The 16,265-nt window shown below is 35.8% G+C and overlaps 1 protein-coding gene across 1 annotated transcript; it reads right to left on the bottom strand.

Annotated features, from left to right (window-relative positions):
• Positions 1 to 622: 622 nt before the first annotated feature.
• On the bottom strand, positions 623 to 16,200 carry LOC137291578 (dynein light chain Tctex-type 5-B-like). The gene is made up of 4 exons (XM_067822958.1): positions 16,138 to 16,200; positions 13,264 to 13,394; positions 3,655 to 3,868; positions 623 to 826 (listed from the first exon to the last, which is right to left on the bottom strand). Exons 2-4 carry the CDS (start codon positions 13,380 to 13,382, stop codon positions 623 to 625), a joined length of 537 nt encoding a protein of 178 aa, XP_067679059.1. The 5' UTR covers positions 13,383 to 13,394; positions 16,138 to 16,200.
• Between the last annotated feature and the right edge of the window lie 65 nt (positions 16,201 to 16,265).

Here is a 16,265-nt window from a genome sequence, read left to right as displayed (position 1 = left end):
TGCAATATATCATTACACGCAACATGGAACATACCACATGTTGTATGTCAAAAACAGCTGTTTGTATCCAACACATGGTAGATGAATGATATGAACCACACCTAAATATTTCATTAGTATTAAAGCTCAAACCCCAGATGGCAAACATTCTTTCATAGGATTCTCAACTTCAAACGTTATCTAAATTAGAGAAGTTTGCCAAAAAGGTCAAAGTAGTCATATAGTATTTTGATTAAACATTCACCTTGAGTCAATGAACTAGTTTAAAAGATAACATTAGATATTTAAGATAACAACATTTTTACAAATTTTGATATGAAAAATGTATAAGTATCCTCTATACCTTTAGTTCAATTCCATCAATGAGTTCAAAATCTAAAATTTTTACACTTAACAACAGCTGAATGAAATCCAATACTGCCTTACCTTCAGAAAGGTAAAACAATTAAACAGTAACCATGGCAACCAGCCAGTTAACAAACAATACTGGTCTATCACAGTAGGGGATAACAGGGTTCATAACTCACATATACTGGAGTTGTCAGTGATTAATTTACAACATGAAATTTACAACCCCATATTGCTTATCAACAAGTGTTCATAGCAGTCATACATGTCAGTCTCATTCATAGTACACGCCATACACAGAGCCGATCGCATATAAATGTTGATTGCGGAATTCTGATGTGGAGAAAGTGTCGCTACCTGCATCCCACAAGCACCGACTGCTGACCCGCATGTCTTGTCCACCCAGCTGACCAATGTGGACCAAGCAGATAATCTTGTAGCGAGGAATCATCAACTCTTTCACCCTGGCCTTGATCACCTGGAGGGTGACATCAATAAAACAAATAATGAGGGCATTTGTAATGAACAGAATTCAGCACCACAGAGAGGCCTGATCAAAGCACTACAATCTGTTTATTACGAATATTGAGTGAGTTGCCCAACAATGCATAAATGTTCCACATAGTTAATGGCAGCCAACACTAGTAAGTGAGTGAGTATGGTTTTACACAGCTTCTAGATCTAGCAATATATCAACATTATCACGGCGAGGGACACCAGAAATGGGCTTCACACAATTTACCCATGTGGGGAATCGAACCCAGGTCTTCCACTTGACAAACAAATGCTTTAACCACTAGGCTACCCCATCACCCTATATTACATATAGCCTTAATAAAATACATATTCACAGAAACTGACATAATTTGCTGAATGCAACTAAAATTTAGTTCAGTGTCCAAAAGGACAAATGTAATTTAAAATTATCGACTAACTAAACTGCAGTGCACTACATTACACATTATGAATGAATATTGTACATATTGTAAATTTGTTTGCATATTGTTGAATACCTTGAGCAGTAGCAGGCCATGATATCCACTATGCTCTTGTACACACACAAGACATGAAGCTAGTGACAAGCATACTCCACAAATCCAACTTTCATCTTCTCTTAACAGGGACATATGATTCCTTCAAGACTGAATCGATATCAGACCAAATAGTTAAAATAATTTCATTCCTTCTTCTTTGAGTAGTGGCTCTTCATGATGTGAGTGACAGGTTATTGTAGCTACAGTTGGTAACACTATAGATGGTAGTTCATGATTACTTGGCAGCACACATTAAATCAATAACATGCAAGACATCTTCAATGGTGTCCTGAGAGTCAGGTTTAAACATACAAGATGATGGAGAAACTATTTTCAGCAAAGATCTGTCTGCTCTTTCCTTCTGTCATCAACCAGCACCTTCAAAGAGTGAACTGGATTACAGACTGCTTTGAAGTTTTGTATCAGAATGTGTCAGCTATATATTTTGGAGCAAAGCAGATGTTAAAACTTTACCATTTTAAGAACTACATGAGCCTGGGTATGTAGTTGGAGAACCAAAGTGGGCAAATCTGAATTTCAAACCAGCCAGGTTTGGGGCATATCTAAGGGAAGCAACTCTGTATAGTGAATTTCAACAAATGGGGTCTCCATGTACTATGTTCTCCTTCTATTAAGGAGACAAATAAATATAATAATATACTTAATGTCACAGTTTAAATCAAATCTTGAATTGGACCTTATTATATTCAGCGTAATTCAAACCAAACTGGTAATATCACGGCAAGAGGTGACTAACAGGATTTGGTTTGATTTGCAAAGTTAAAACACGTCATCGCATCCCACATCCCACTTTATGATGTTCATGCTTTGATCACTGGATTGTCTGATCCACTCTTGATTATTTACAGACCATTGCCATATAGCTGGAATATTGCTGCGTGTGGTCTTAAACAACAAACAAACAAACCATGGCAATTAAAGGTCACATGCAACCAAAAAATCAAACATAAGTAAAACACATTTATCACTTATTCATGACATATTATATACATTGATGCTTTTAAATAAACAAATAAACAAAATTCTAAGCGTACAATCGCGATTCAAAAGTGCAATATTTTGTACTTGGGCTTACTTACCCCGAAACGAAGCCCTCGGGAGACCGAACCCAGTCATAGCGGGTGGATGTGCACACAAGTGTTACGACGGCTTCTGATTGGCTGTTTCATTTGCTGATATGCTAAGGGTTCATTGTGTGTACAGACAGATGATCTGTTTGGTGGGCATTTTAGAAGTATAGCCAGTCACAAGAAAGTAAGATTCTTTATGGATAACAACTTCTTTTTGTGTATTTGATGCGTCGTTTCAGTATGGATTCATAGACTGTTGTCAAACAAAATCATATACACTAAAAGAAGTCGTTATCCATGAAGAATGTATATAGAGATGCTGGGTTTGGAAAATACATGTCCTCTGAATTTGCGCTCGATCCAATAAAAATCATGTCAGTAGAGATAGTAAACTACTGCATCACTGGAATCTGTCATCCGTCCAAGTACAAAGCAGGACTTGAAACTGACAAGAGTTTGCACCAGTTTCCGTCAGATTCAGTCATCCGAAAAAAATGAGTGTAGTTTGTTTGCAACCCACAGACATAAAAACATGTCGTATGTATCACACGTGCCTAATTACATAATGTGGCAGACACGGGACTCGGGTGCACGAGTCATAAATCAACTTATTTTCTTTATGTCGTATAGTCTGATAGGTGTTAAGTTTACATTGCACATGGTCAATGATTGAAGCTGTGTATTGCATGTTGTCTTTAGCAGACAGGCAGACAGACATATGGGTGTGAATAAACCAGACACTCAGCTTTCTCTGTGACAGAAACTGCTTACTACAATCAACAAGTTGTTTTACGTAACGAGTAGATTATTTACTTGTTTGTGTACACAACCAAGATTAGACTACTGCTCACGACCACAGACGCTGGGCATGCATACTGTTTCAAGCTCCGCGAACCTATTCACTGCGCAAGCGTTATGGACGCAGTGCAGTACAGCTGTTGAAACCAGTTTTCCCCCCAGCGCTGGGGGGAATTTAGTGAAACGTTTGAACTCCGATTTTGCGGGCTTTTTTTTCATCGCGTTTTTTCCAATTTTATAGGTTGAATTGGCATTTTTTATGATTTGTTTCGGTAAGTGCATACCTAAAGGTACCAGAATCTGCAAAGTTGTGTTTTATGTTGCATGTGACCTTTAAAGGAATGAACAAAGAACAAAACCGATGCTGTTCGCTGTCTACTTACCTCAGAAAGAGTTTTGGACATCTGTCTGCAAAGCTCTGGCTCATATCTCTCTTCTGCTAAGTAAGCCTCCAAAACATCCTTTATAATGTTCTGGACCTTGGTGTAAGGGAAGCGTTTGTTTGGGGAAAGTTGGTATGTATTCTCAAACTTCACTGGGATGCGATACGTCTCATCATGGCCAGGCTCATCCAGGAAAGACACTGTGCTCATAGAACTGAAAGATGCACAAAATACTTCACACATCAGAAACTAGTTGAGACAAATTTGTTCAGTTATCATTTAGGGTAAAGTCACCTCTCAAAATTTGAATTCTTCAAAAAGGTCCACCTAATTCCTTAGTTGATTAAGTGAGTGAGAGGTAAGTACTGATCTATCCTGCTTTTAGCAATATACCAGCAATACCTCAGTAGGGCACATCATAAATGAGTTTAACACATTGTACATATGTAGGAAATTGAACACGGATCTTCGGGATGATGAGAAAACACTTTAACCACTAACATACCACACATGAGACAGAATGATGAAGCCTTTCAAAATGATGATCATCAAAGGCATTGACTTAGGTTGCTGTTTCAGTTTGTGTTATAACCAAAGCTTGGGAAAAATTATTAAAAAGGCGAAAACATGATATGAACAGAAGCTTCACATGATGATTATTAATGAAATTATAGTCATGTAAGCATTTTGTGATGTCAGGTGCAGTATACAAAGAACTAGATGTTGGAGGAAAGACAGAAGTGATGTGACTTCACATTGAAGACTTAGACATTGACCTGTTTGGTCAAATTTGTCTCACTGACAATAATCCTGATAATGTGAGTATTTGAATCATCATAATCACCAACTGGATTGGTGAATGAGTGAGTTAGATTTTACAGCATGTTTAGTAACATTCCATCAATATTACTGTAGTTTGTTTTGAGAGATGTTAAACTACTTGCACCAGGTGCAACCTAAGATAAAAACCTCATTGCACCAGGCAAATTCCAGATGAACTGCTTTATTCCAATATGTAATGAAAGACATATGCTTTTGAATTATTTACTTGTTTTATTCAGTTTATTAAAAGTTTACTAAAAAATTGACTTGCACCTTCGTGCAGGTTAGGCAAATAACTAGGTTGAACAGTGTAATGTTGGGCTGCACCAATACAAGTACAAAGCACTAAATCGAGCCCTGTTAAATAGACACTAGACAATGTTTTAGGAAATCACAGACTTGCATCAAAGAATTTGGTCACTTGGGCAGTGTGACCTGACTAAACATCTGTCATGCTTTGAATAATAGTCCACCTTCACTACACATGAGTGAACTAATTAAAAAGGTGGCATCCTCTTGTACTAACTTACCACCAAAATATACTGACAGATTAAGAAATGCAAGTTTTGAAAAATTGAAATCTCATAAAACTAAGCGTTAATGTTTATGTCTTCCATTTAAGAACTTGATAAAAAGACAGAGTTGCATTTCTTTTGCTGTTCAGTATATTAAACACTGGTTAAAGCAGGACACACTTTATACATGTCTTATGACTACAAAAGATGTCTAGTCTTGTTAATAATCAACACACAATCCCTGAACCTATCATAATTCCAAGTGACCCTCCTTCTGGAGACTAATCCCTAGTAATAAAGGACCAGGCCTTAATGCCTTGTCCATGTAATGTTCACATTCAATGTCCCTGACACTGCTTGCTGTTTAAGGCTGTCCTCAGTTTTATTCCAGCTGAATGATAGTGATCTGTAATAATCAAGTCTGGACCAGACAATTCCATTGAGCATCGATCAATGTAACTTAGAAAACAAAGACACACAATCAATCATCAAGCATGACTCCACGATCAACCTGAAACACCTCTTACATCAAACATTAGCCTGTCAAGCAGACCCTCAAACAAATTTATCTAAGCAAGTCCATGCAAGTCAAGAATGTGTGGCAAGTCTACATTACTTCAGTTTCAGAAAATGAAGTCTGTGGGTTCCTTTATATAATAGCATTGTTTTTTTCGGATTATAATTTAGGAACCATTTATTTGTGTAAAACACATGCATTTTAGATATTTGTCTAGTCAAGTATGGATCACTGGAGATAATTCTAGACTAAAAATATATTTCTGAAAATATATAATTTTTATAGAAACAAATAACCCTGTTCAATTTGAAAAGCTATTCCTGTGATGAGGGTAATTTAGAAACTGAAGGATATATAGACTAACAATACTGCAAAGAAGGAGTTGTCAGATAATAATATGGTTCAATGAATATGATGCAGACTAGATCTATGTTTATCTAAACCTTCATGGTTAGTTCTCCAAGTACAAGTGTTATGATCTGTGTGGACCTCCCTGCTACTAAAACTACCAGTTGATTGTCAGGTCCTTCCCCTTTCAGGCAATAATGAAGTCAACTCCACAATGCATAATGATCCATTGGTCTATAATCCAAGCATCAGCCTTGACATGCACTGACCATTTGATGATCATGGCCAATGGGAAATTTATGAGGTGGATTTTTACCCTGCCCAATTTAGCATGGACTTCAGCTTTCAGGGGAGGGGAAGGGGAAGCTTTTGTCATGAGAATAATATCAAAATAGAAACAATCATGATAATACAAATTATTGTTATTACATTGTAAATTAGCAAGTGCAGTTATTTCAACATTTATTTTGTCATAATCAGTCTTTTGATTTTTCATCAATTTTATAGGCTACAATTCCATTTCAAAAGGTGTCAAACAAAACAGAATTTCTTAAACAAAATCATATGCAAGGCAAGTTTCAGATCAATTCATTTTAGGACGCTGATTACAACAGTCTGAATTTGGATTTCATATTTCATAATCAGCTAATAAATCCAAGAAGAGAAATCTTTTTTAATTCCAAATTAAAAATCTCTTGCAAAATCATTGCAAGGGAAAACGTTATTGTTAAGTACTGGTATTTTTCAAATTTCCAGACCAAATATACTTTAAACAAAGATACCTGTTGATCAGGAAAGAATTCATATTGATAACACATGACCAAGAATGCTTGGAAAATATATTTCTCTGATTTATTATTTGCTGCTCAAATTAACTGCTCCTATAAAGCATGATTTCTTGAACGAAAGTGCCTGGTACCAGCAAAACTCACTGGTTCTGTGCTCATAGTTTGGAGACTAAGATTGTTCATCTAGGTATCAAACAGGACTCACACAGGTAACAACACACACAGAAAATCATATACATTGTATCCATCACAACTTGACCTGATTTGCCCCTTGACGGAGGAAATCAATTACACTCACTAGCTCAACATATAAAAAAACATACCACAAAATCTTCCAAGCTAATATTTTGAACATTATCAGTTCATGTCAAGTATACATGATAAATGCATACTGTAATCTTACACTTAGTGACTGTTTATTCAGCTGTTGACCATCATAATTTTAGTCCACACTAAATGAAATGAAATTACTACATTTTCATCCCTGCCCAAACCAAACACACTGCCTTGATCAATTAATGATCCCAATTTACCAACAGAAAGGCAGAAACTGGTCCATGCATTCAGGACACATGCACACATGCCTTGAAAAACTGGAACATTGTTATTGTGTATGAACAATAACAAAAATTCACAACAGTTTGGAGGTGACAGATTAAACAGGAGACCTTCACTCACCATCAAACATGTTGTTTAACATAATTACAATATCCCCAAATGGCTACTGATGAACGAAATTGATCTGACTGTTATTATTTATGCAGATGCTTTGAAAAATTTAAAATAAATAATTTATTGTTGCCAATAAAACTGTTGTCATGCCTTCAGCAATGACAAAACTGTTCCAGAGTTATAGCCAGAAATTACACTAAGAAAGTAGAGGACACACAGAAAACACTTGATTTTCTCATCAAATCCATGTGAATCTAATCTTGTGATGTCCGAAGTCAACGTTTTCATGCATGACTGCACCATTCAAGAAAATATCAACTTTGCAAAAAATAGATGAGACAAACATCTTTTTAACAATTAAAAAACCCATTTCATACAATACGAACTATATGCTATCTAAATTCCTCTTAATTCTATTAACATATGCTTGGAGTGTCAGTCCTCATATTGCATGTACGGATCATGTGAAAAAGAAATTGAAACCTACTTACATGGATGCCTTACATCATCTTAGTCAAAAGCCAAATGTAAAAGGTTCTTATGATTGATTTTGGCAATCTTCTCTAGAATATTTCATTATACTTGAACAAATATTAACAAGAAATATAGGTTCACAAAGGCATTTTTCACGCAAACCCAACATGCTTGTTTATCTATTAAAGGAGAATACTAACGTAAAACTATTTTTTGATATATGGAGAAGGGCACCCTAAAGATCACTTTCCGTATCAAAATGTCTCAAAAAGTTTGTAAAATCCCAATAAAAACGTGAAAAACGACCTCCGATTTCTGCTTATTACGGAAACACCCAACAGTTCACAGGTGTCATGTGACATAACGTCAAATGTGATTATAGTCGGTGGCATCCTGTTTGGTTGTATACCAAATACCAGCTGATTTTACATCGTGCAGCAGAAACTTCCAGTGAAGATGAAAAAGAAGAATCCATCGAAACGAAGGCACCAGTTTGATTCATTTCAATTCAATTTATTTATTCGGTAGTTTGGCCATGTGACCCAAAGTACAATTGATTGTGACGACATAGCCATAATACGTGACAGGAAGAACATACGCACATCTTCATGAAAAGGAAAACACATGTTTCATGTGAAAATAGCGACAGAAGTTATGGTTTGGGTACTTTATGTACAGAGAACAGACTTTTGAAATTGATACTATGTAATTATTTTGTTCCGAGATGCGCACACCTTTCACATACAAATAATACATGGTACTCATCTTCGAGAACTCCTAGATTGTTACAACATACATACATAGTGCATACAAGGAGTGCTTTCATTAGTACAATGTTCTCAATAAATTAACTTTAACCTAAGGCAATGCAATACATAATTTACAGAATGCACGATTCAAGGTGTTATCACTTAGCACTGGAAGGTTTTATTTTGGCTGTAATTCTAAAGTCAAGTAATTCCTTAAAATTGTGGATGTACAAAGAGAGTCGTGCCAAATCTGGGAATATATATCACGGATTCATCATGCAAAAGTAAAAAGTATTTTTCCTGCATCTTGCTCTATCGAAACATATGAAACACCAGTTGTGAAAAATAAGTGGCGGATATCTGAAACTTGTGTATTCTTGCCATTTTCATCAAGCTCTTATCATAAGGAATAGATAACACTGGTGAGGAAGGCGGTGTGATTCCATTCTTAATATTTCAAACCAAAACTTTATAACACACCTTTGAGTAGAAATGCGTGCGTTTCTACCACACCACCCCAACATGGCCATATTTGACACGTTTTACATTCAACTGTGAAGGAAATATGCTTAATAATCTATACATGGAGCAAATTACTTACAATTTTAACATCTTGACCACTTGATGTCAACATCAGAAAACTCGGGAACACAGACTAGTAAGTTCGTCAGATTGTGTTTATTTCGCAAGGGGGGCACATGCCCATGATACAGGTACCATAGCACAGATATTTGTTGAGTACAGAGAGCTTGAAATGGTGGCTAACAGTTATAACAAATGTATTTATACAAGAATAACCTCTTTTACAAGATAAATGCATGGGAAATGTTTATCCTATTATTCTACTGAAATAAATTAATGAAATCTAAGAGGGACATCTTCGAATAACATTTGTCTTTTCGTAATTTCATCATATAAACAACTGTCAAATAATCAGTTTTATCGGTTCAGTTATATTGTTAAGGTGCCAAACTGTGATATATAAACTTTATTCATGAAGTACTAATTAATCTTCTGTTTAAACAGATGACTTACATAAATGATGGTATTACAGTTCAAACACACAGAGATGTTTTCATTGTACTTTAATATAGTGTGATTGTGATGAGGGCATTCTGATGTCAACTTGTGTTGAAAGTAAGGGCTCTTGACTCAGAATGATTAGAATGTTTATCTTGCCTAAATCTGTCTTTATACTTGGAAAACGGATAAAATGGTGGCTCCTTTCATTGTTCGATGATTCCATGCATCCCCAGGCAACTGAATAAACTATTGTACCATTTGCTAAAATGACAGAAACAACATGACTTTTATTACTGGAGCGCTTGGTCTTTGGAAGCTAGTCACATTTGATGTCACGAACGGAAAGGTCATGTGACTCCCAGTGGAATATGCATAATGGCCGAAGCTGAGATAACAGAAACTGTTTTAGCGATTAAGATGTAAATATTCATAATTTGTACTTGAAACTTTGGGTATATGTTTTTGATAACGTTATCTTCCACATCAAATTACTGAAATTCTCTCATATTCCCCTTTAAGACAAGAAATCTTTGCTCTAGACAAATCATAATAGATTCATTGCTATTTCTGACAAAGCTTTGGTCTAGTAACCCAGTACATACCTATGTATGTAAAGACGTGCTTAAAAAAAGACACAGCGACATAATTGACCCATGTTTTTCAGCCACCTATATCCAACACTGAAGGTATAATTATTTCATGTACTTGTGTCTGGAGTCAGACCATGCTCTATATACACAGAGTTGAATTAATAGCCCCTTCATGTGATAAATGGCCCCTACTGAACAAAGCTGCAACGGTCAATACAAACAAAGTTATTTACTACCCTCCACCTACTTTAGCTGATAAGAAGGTCATACAGAACAGTTTATCACCGACTGGGGAAATATGGTCATCTAATACTGCCAGAATTGCCTGACAATAGCCCTTTCTTACAGGCTAATGACCTACACAGAGATTCATGGGAAAAGGGTTAAGTGATGGCTAGTGTAATATGATACACAACTTCTTGGGTATGAATTACAGCAGGGTTATAATTTTTATTCCTTGGCTTATGCATACCAAAAATGTCAAGAATGTGAAGACATAAAAGCAACAAACAATTAAAAAATCAGATGACTGATGTCTATTGAATGGTCTCTGTGCATATTACTTGATCAAGCACTACTCCCCATTGCTAGCCCTCCTCGCGAATTAATTTCTACAATTCTGTAACATTTCACAAAGACAGCAATTCTGTAAGAAAACTGAACTTGTTTTTCCTAACCCTATCAACCATAAATTATCACAAATACCAAAATATATCTTAAATTACATTTTAATTATTTAAACTACAAGCACAAATGTTATCTGTCAGACATTCACAAACAGATAAGAAACCCATAAATATAAAATAACCAAGATATATCAACAAGAGAGCAAGATTACAGGCTAACTGCAATATAAATTGTAAGATGACACATGCTTAAAGGTTCATCTGGCTTGTGATATTCAACAGTTTGAATATCTGAAAAACATTTGATCATGTTGAACTAATATGGTTTGGGACTATTCCAAGTCAAACAAAATGTATTAAATATCCACTTGAAGGGGGGGAAAAAGGGTGTCTTGATAATAACCCTCTTTTCAGAGTTCAGTATTAGGCTAAAATTACTTGGACTAAAGTTATTGGAAAACATCAAAGATGTCAAAGCGTATGCAATTCTGAAAGTCAAATTAATCCCTACTGAAAATGATTCTGTAAGACAAGTTGTGCACAGCAATCTGTAAAGTGATCACAGTGGTTATGGTTGCCAAAAGACTGTCTAGATATCATCAATGTCATTGTAGCTAAAATCACTTATGGAGGAAGGCTTGATCTTCTTTCAATATCAAACTCCACTATATTGATCATCATGTCAGGGTATCAAAAGTTGGTAATGAAAAAGATAATAAAAAATACAATGAAACAAAAAACTATACAGAGAGCAGAAATTCTGTTAATACTTCAAAGGATTTGATATCAATGTCGGAAAGTTTCTTTGATACATGCCATAATCTGTATCACCATGGCAACTAATTCAACTACACCAGACATAAACATAGTTTGTTCTAATGGTAACAGATTGAGGTCAGTACATGTTGATTTCAAGAGCTAAACACCATGGAGGCTAAACTCTCCTCACACCATTGTATACACAAGCACTCATTGTATGGAGAAAGTCACGCCCGTGTGTTGTAAGTAAACAGGGTGTTTTTCTAAGGTGACTTAATTTGCCAACCTATTGAGAATATAAATGAATGGTGAAAACAGAAATTTTCATGAAAGGAGTCCTTTGAGCTCAAGAAAATTGTGCCTGACATTCATGTGGCTCTTGAGTGGAGTCAAGGTGCACACATCCAAGACATGTAGTGGTCCTTTTACACAGAATATTTAACTTTTCTTAAACAATGTCATTGTACTGCCTTCCACTGTATCCATTTATCAATGCGGCAAATGAGCTTTACTAAATATTGTGTAGAGTCTTAGTCAGTAACATTCCAGCAACCGAGTCTGGACCAGGACCACCAATGGCTGATAACATGAGCACCAACACACATAATCAGGTACTGTGACACACAACCCTATTTAAGTCAGCTCTTTAAGAAACGAGCATGAGGCATTGGGAACCAATTCTTACCCCATGTCTGTCATGATGGTCTAAAGAGGAAAAGACTTGTCAGTTTATTAATCTGTAGTTCGACAACAATACTACAGCTGACAAGTAACACATAAGTAAACTGATTCCATGTCAAGCTATCCAGTGGTTGATATTATGACCACATTCTACCCTGTTGAAACAAAAAGGATACAAGGACTAAATTAGAATCAAATCCAGTTGTCTCAAGATAACAGCAAGCAGCAGAGTTATAGGGACAGAGCCCAGGTCAAGAAAATGAATATACAAGTAAAATACTACACAAAGCAATAACAATACCTGCATTTCCCATATCCAACCAATGCGCCCACCAATGCGGAGAGTATTATTACAATATAACTATTGCAAAAAGTACTACAGTAAACTGTGTTTATAATGAACTCAGGCTTATAATGAACTGACAGATAAAGCAAACTGTTTCCATAAGACCAGTATATACAGGACAACTTCTCCTATATTGTACAACACAATGTTGTACTTCTTGCCCCTTCTTCAGTATCAGTAACACCTGATGAAAGGGCAAAAAGTAGCCCAGAAACATGTTTTACAATAATTTGAATAAAGAGGATGTTGTCATCCAAATGATCCATATACTCATCTTATATATTTACCAACTTCTAAATGCCTCTCAAGAATCTCAAACTGTTTTTGGTTCCTACCACTATTTTGTTCTGACTATTGCTATATTATAGTCAAAATGTGCACAATATCTATAGTTAAAACAAACACAAATAAAACATTTGTTTAAAGTTTCTTGTAACCATGGTTGACAGTAACTAAGAATGGACTACGACTATAACAAACTAAAAGGGATCAATAATTTCAGTTCATTATAACTGAAGCTGATTATATACATTTTGACTAAAAGATGTAATAAGTGCCATGGACCCTGAAACAGTCTGTTATATTGTCAGTCCATTATAACCCTGCTGGTTATGTAAAGATGTGGGTCACTGTGTACTGGCCAGTATCTGTACAGTCTCCAAATTATTGATAAGATGACGAGAAGTGACTCCTACTGACCCAACTTTGTATGGTCCATGTTGCCGGGTAGCCTCGCTGCTGGCCAGTGACGATACACTTCCCTGCTTCTTTAACAACCGGGCTGCCTTGTCCCGCGCGATCTCTCGGTCTGACATCATGTCTAGCTAGTTCTGGAAAACAGGATAAAAACATCTGACACCACATGACATTTCAGCCTAATCAATAAGTTCCTGGAACCAAACAGAAATAGAACCAGTTCAAAAACTAACAGGGTATTATACGGTTTATTCTGAGTTAAGTATAACTGAATATAGAAAAACAGTAAACTAACAGAAAATATAATTAGAACTCTATGACAATATGAAAAGGCTAGGATTTCATTACATTTCTCATGAAACCATACTGACTAAAATGTCTTACTGATTCTAGGTTTGTCATGTTTATGATATTCTCCTAAGCAACAACTTTGTTCTACATAAAATTAATTAAAATACAAGAAACTACCAGTGCACACTGCTAAATTATCTTACCTGTTCTGAACCAACTGTCCAGCAAATGTAACAATCTGAAAGCAAGATTTGTGAATACTTTCTGGAAGGAATGTTAAGGAGACTTGAGCAACTTCAGAGATCCGACATGTCACATGTCAATCAACATGGATCTGGCTTGAAGTATGAGCAATAGGTTCACAAGATCAAAGCTAGGAGCTATTCAAGTTGTGTCTAATGTTGATATGGATTTCACTCTGATAGATTAAAACTGACATTGGCTGAGTGTCTGACAGTTGATGGCATCATGCCAGTCAATCTCTTAGTCTTTGAGTTCAAACACATATATCCAGTGACAGCTGTCTGCCCACTTGTCAATGGCAAGAAGACTTAAACATTAACTACCAATTATTCAGTATTGGCTTGTTGGTAACCCTTTGACCTGTCCTAAAGAAGACAGACATCAGAGTGAGTGAGTGAGTGAGTGAGTGAGTGAGTGAGTGAGTGAGTGAGTGAGTGAGTGAGTGAGTGAGTGAGTGAGTGAGTGAGTGAGTGAGTGAGTGAGAGTTCTGCTTGGAACAGTATTTCAGTTACATCATGGGGTGTCAGCTTGAAGTGATTTCTGACTATTCTAAACATTTCACAATGACAACATTCTGGACATTTGTGAGAGCACTATCATATGCTGTAGGGCATGTATCTAGCTTCCAAATAGTTGACTGCATCATTTTTATCATGAACCTAAACTGTGTATTTAATATAGTTAATTAATCATGTGTTGATCATGTGTGGGCATTTAAAGATTCCAGGATTAATTTTCATATTTCTATTTGGTAGAAACTATCTCTAGGTAAGTGCTGGACAATAACAGGGGTATGACAACAGCACAATTGATATCACTTATCCGGGGGAACACACTATTTTCACAGTAAATAGCAAGTAATTCTATATAAGATCTTCCTAAAATATTGAACTATATATATTTTATGACAAAAGATTCTCAGCTTTTACTCTTTGTATATTAAAAAAATGTGATGCCATCTGTTTCTTCTCCTTCATTTTCAGCATGTCAGCTATGTAAAGGAGAATTGGGGCACAGTAATATTCATATAAAATTAAGTGGACACATTTGTAGATGAGTTTAGTGTTTCATTGGAGGGTATAAAATGATTTGCTTGATATCCTCAAACCCCTACCGCTAAAAAGATAATTTAAAATAAACATTTCAGCACTATTTCCTGTTTTAAAACAACTTACGGAAATAGGATTTTAATCTGACATCAACGTTTTGAAAAGTTCCAAACTGATGATTTGCATTTTACTAAGTAAAATATCCCAAAGGGAGCGGAATTCGACGATTGCAATGCTAGTGCTCTATCGGAGAAGTATGTACACAATCAGTGTGCACAAACCGTTTCATCGGTAAGGCGGATGCCCAGTTCCTGTTGTGAGCCGTTTTATTGACAATTGAGATTCAGAAGTTAAATTATGTACAGAGCAAATAAACATCAATATTATTTAACTAAGATCGTTAATACCACTTCAGATGCAAATCAATTACCTGTTTAACAAAAAATAGCGAGGGAAATTCAACAAAGATCAGCCGTCTGCTGTTGATACTAATATGATGGGTTATGTATTAAACAGGAAGCCACGTGATCAAAACATTCTCTCGCTGTGTGGAGGTAAAAGTATGGCTCATTGTCGAAAACTCATACAAAATACCCGGATGTGGCAAGCGGTTACAGTTTTGCCGATACAATGTCATCAACACTATTTTTGTAGGAAACACATTATATTATTGTGTGAAACAGATGAATATATCTTTATAACTCAAGGTTAGCAAAATCAAAACTTCAAATGATATTTAAGATAAAAAGTACGCTTTTGTCTCACATCGTCGAAAACCATTAACACCGGTATGTTGTTACATGGTCATTATAATCACGTCATGATTTATGAATGACTGATCTAAGATTAATATTTTCCCCTCTACTTAGCCTTTTCTGAAATGCTAAAAGTCTTAATGAAGCAATCATAGATTTACCCCGTGATCACTGGGACAACTTTTCAATTTAAATGTATTTGGTTGGTTTTAACAAAATTATTCTGAGACTATAATAATATCTTTATCAACAGTCTTAAAGAATGGAAATTTTATTTCTCAAACCATGTAGTTAAAAGATAGTTTTCTTTTTCCATGTTAAATTTTTTAGTCATAAGTTGATAAACATCATTGCTGATTGTGTTTTTTAACCAGCTCTGAGCCATCGTCACCTGTCACCTGTTGACTTGCCTGGCACGTGGAAAAATGTCGGTGCTATTTCATCACCAAGTGACAAACCACAAAATCGACCGATCGTGTAAATATGATCAATGAAAACCTACTTTTAATTACGTCTATGCTTTAAATTAAACGAATTACCTTTGGAAACGGTAGTCCCTTGATAGATTCCCAATGCATCAGACGCACCTGCTCCTGATGGCGATAGTTGCTTGGTGACTGGATGCTTTGATAAGAGACCCGAGTGGAGACACACAATCAAAAACCGC

This window comes from Haliotis asinina, chromosome 7 (assembly GCF_037392515.1).
Source record: "Haliotis asinina isolate JCU_RB_2024 chromosome 7, JCU_Hal_asi_v2, whole genome shotgun sequence".
Taxonomy (NCBI): Eukaryota; Metazoa; Mollusca; class Gastropoda; order Lepetellida; family Haliotidae; genus Haliotis; species Haliotis asinina.
The sequence above is the reverse complement of the archived record's forward strand: the minus strand, read 5'-3'. Positions and strand labels throughout refer to the sequence as shown.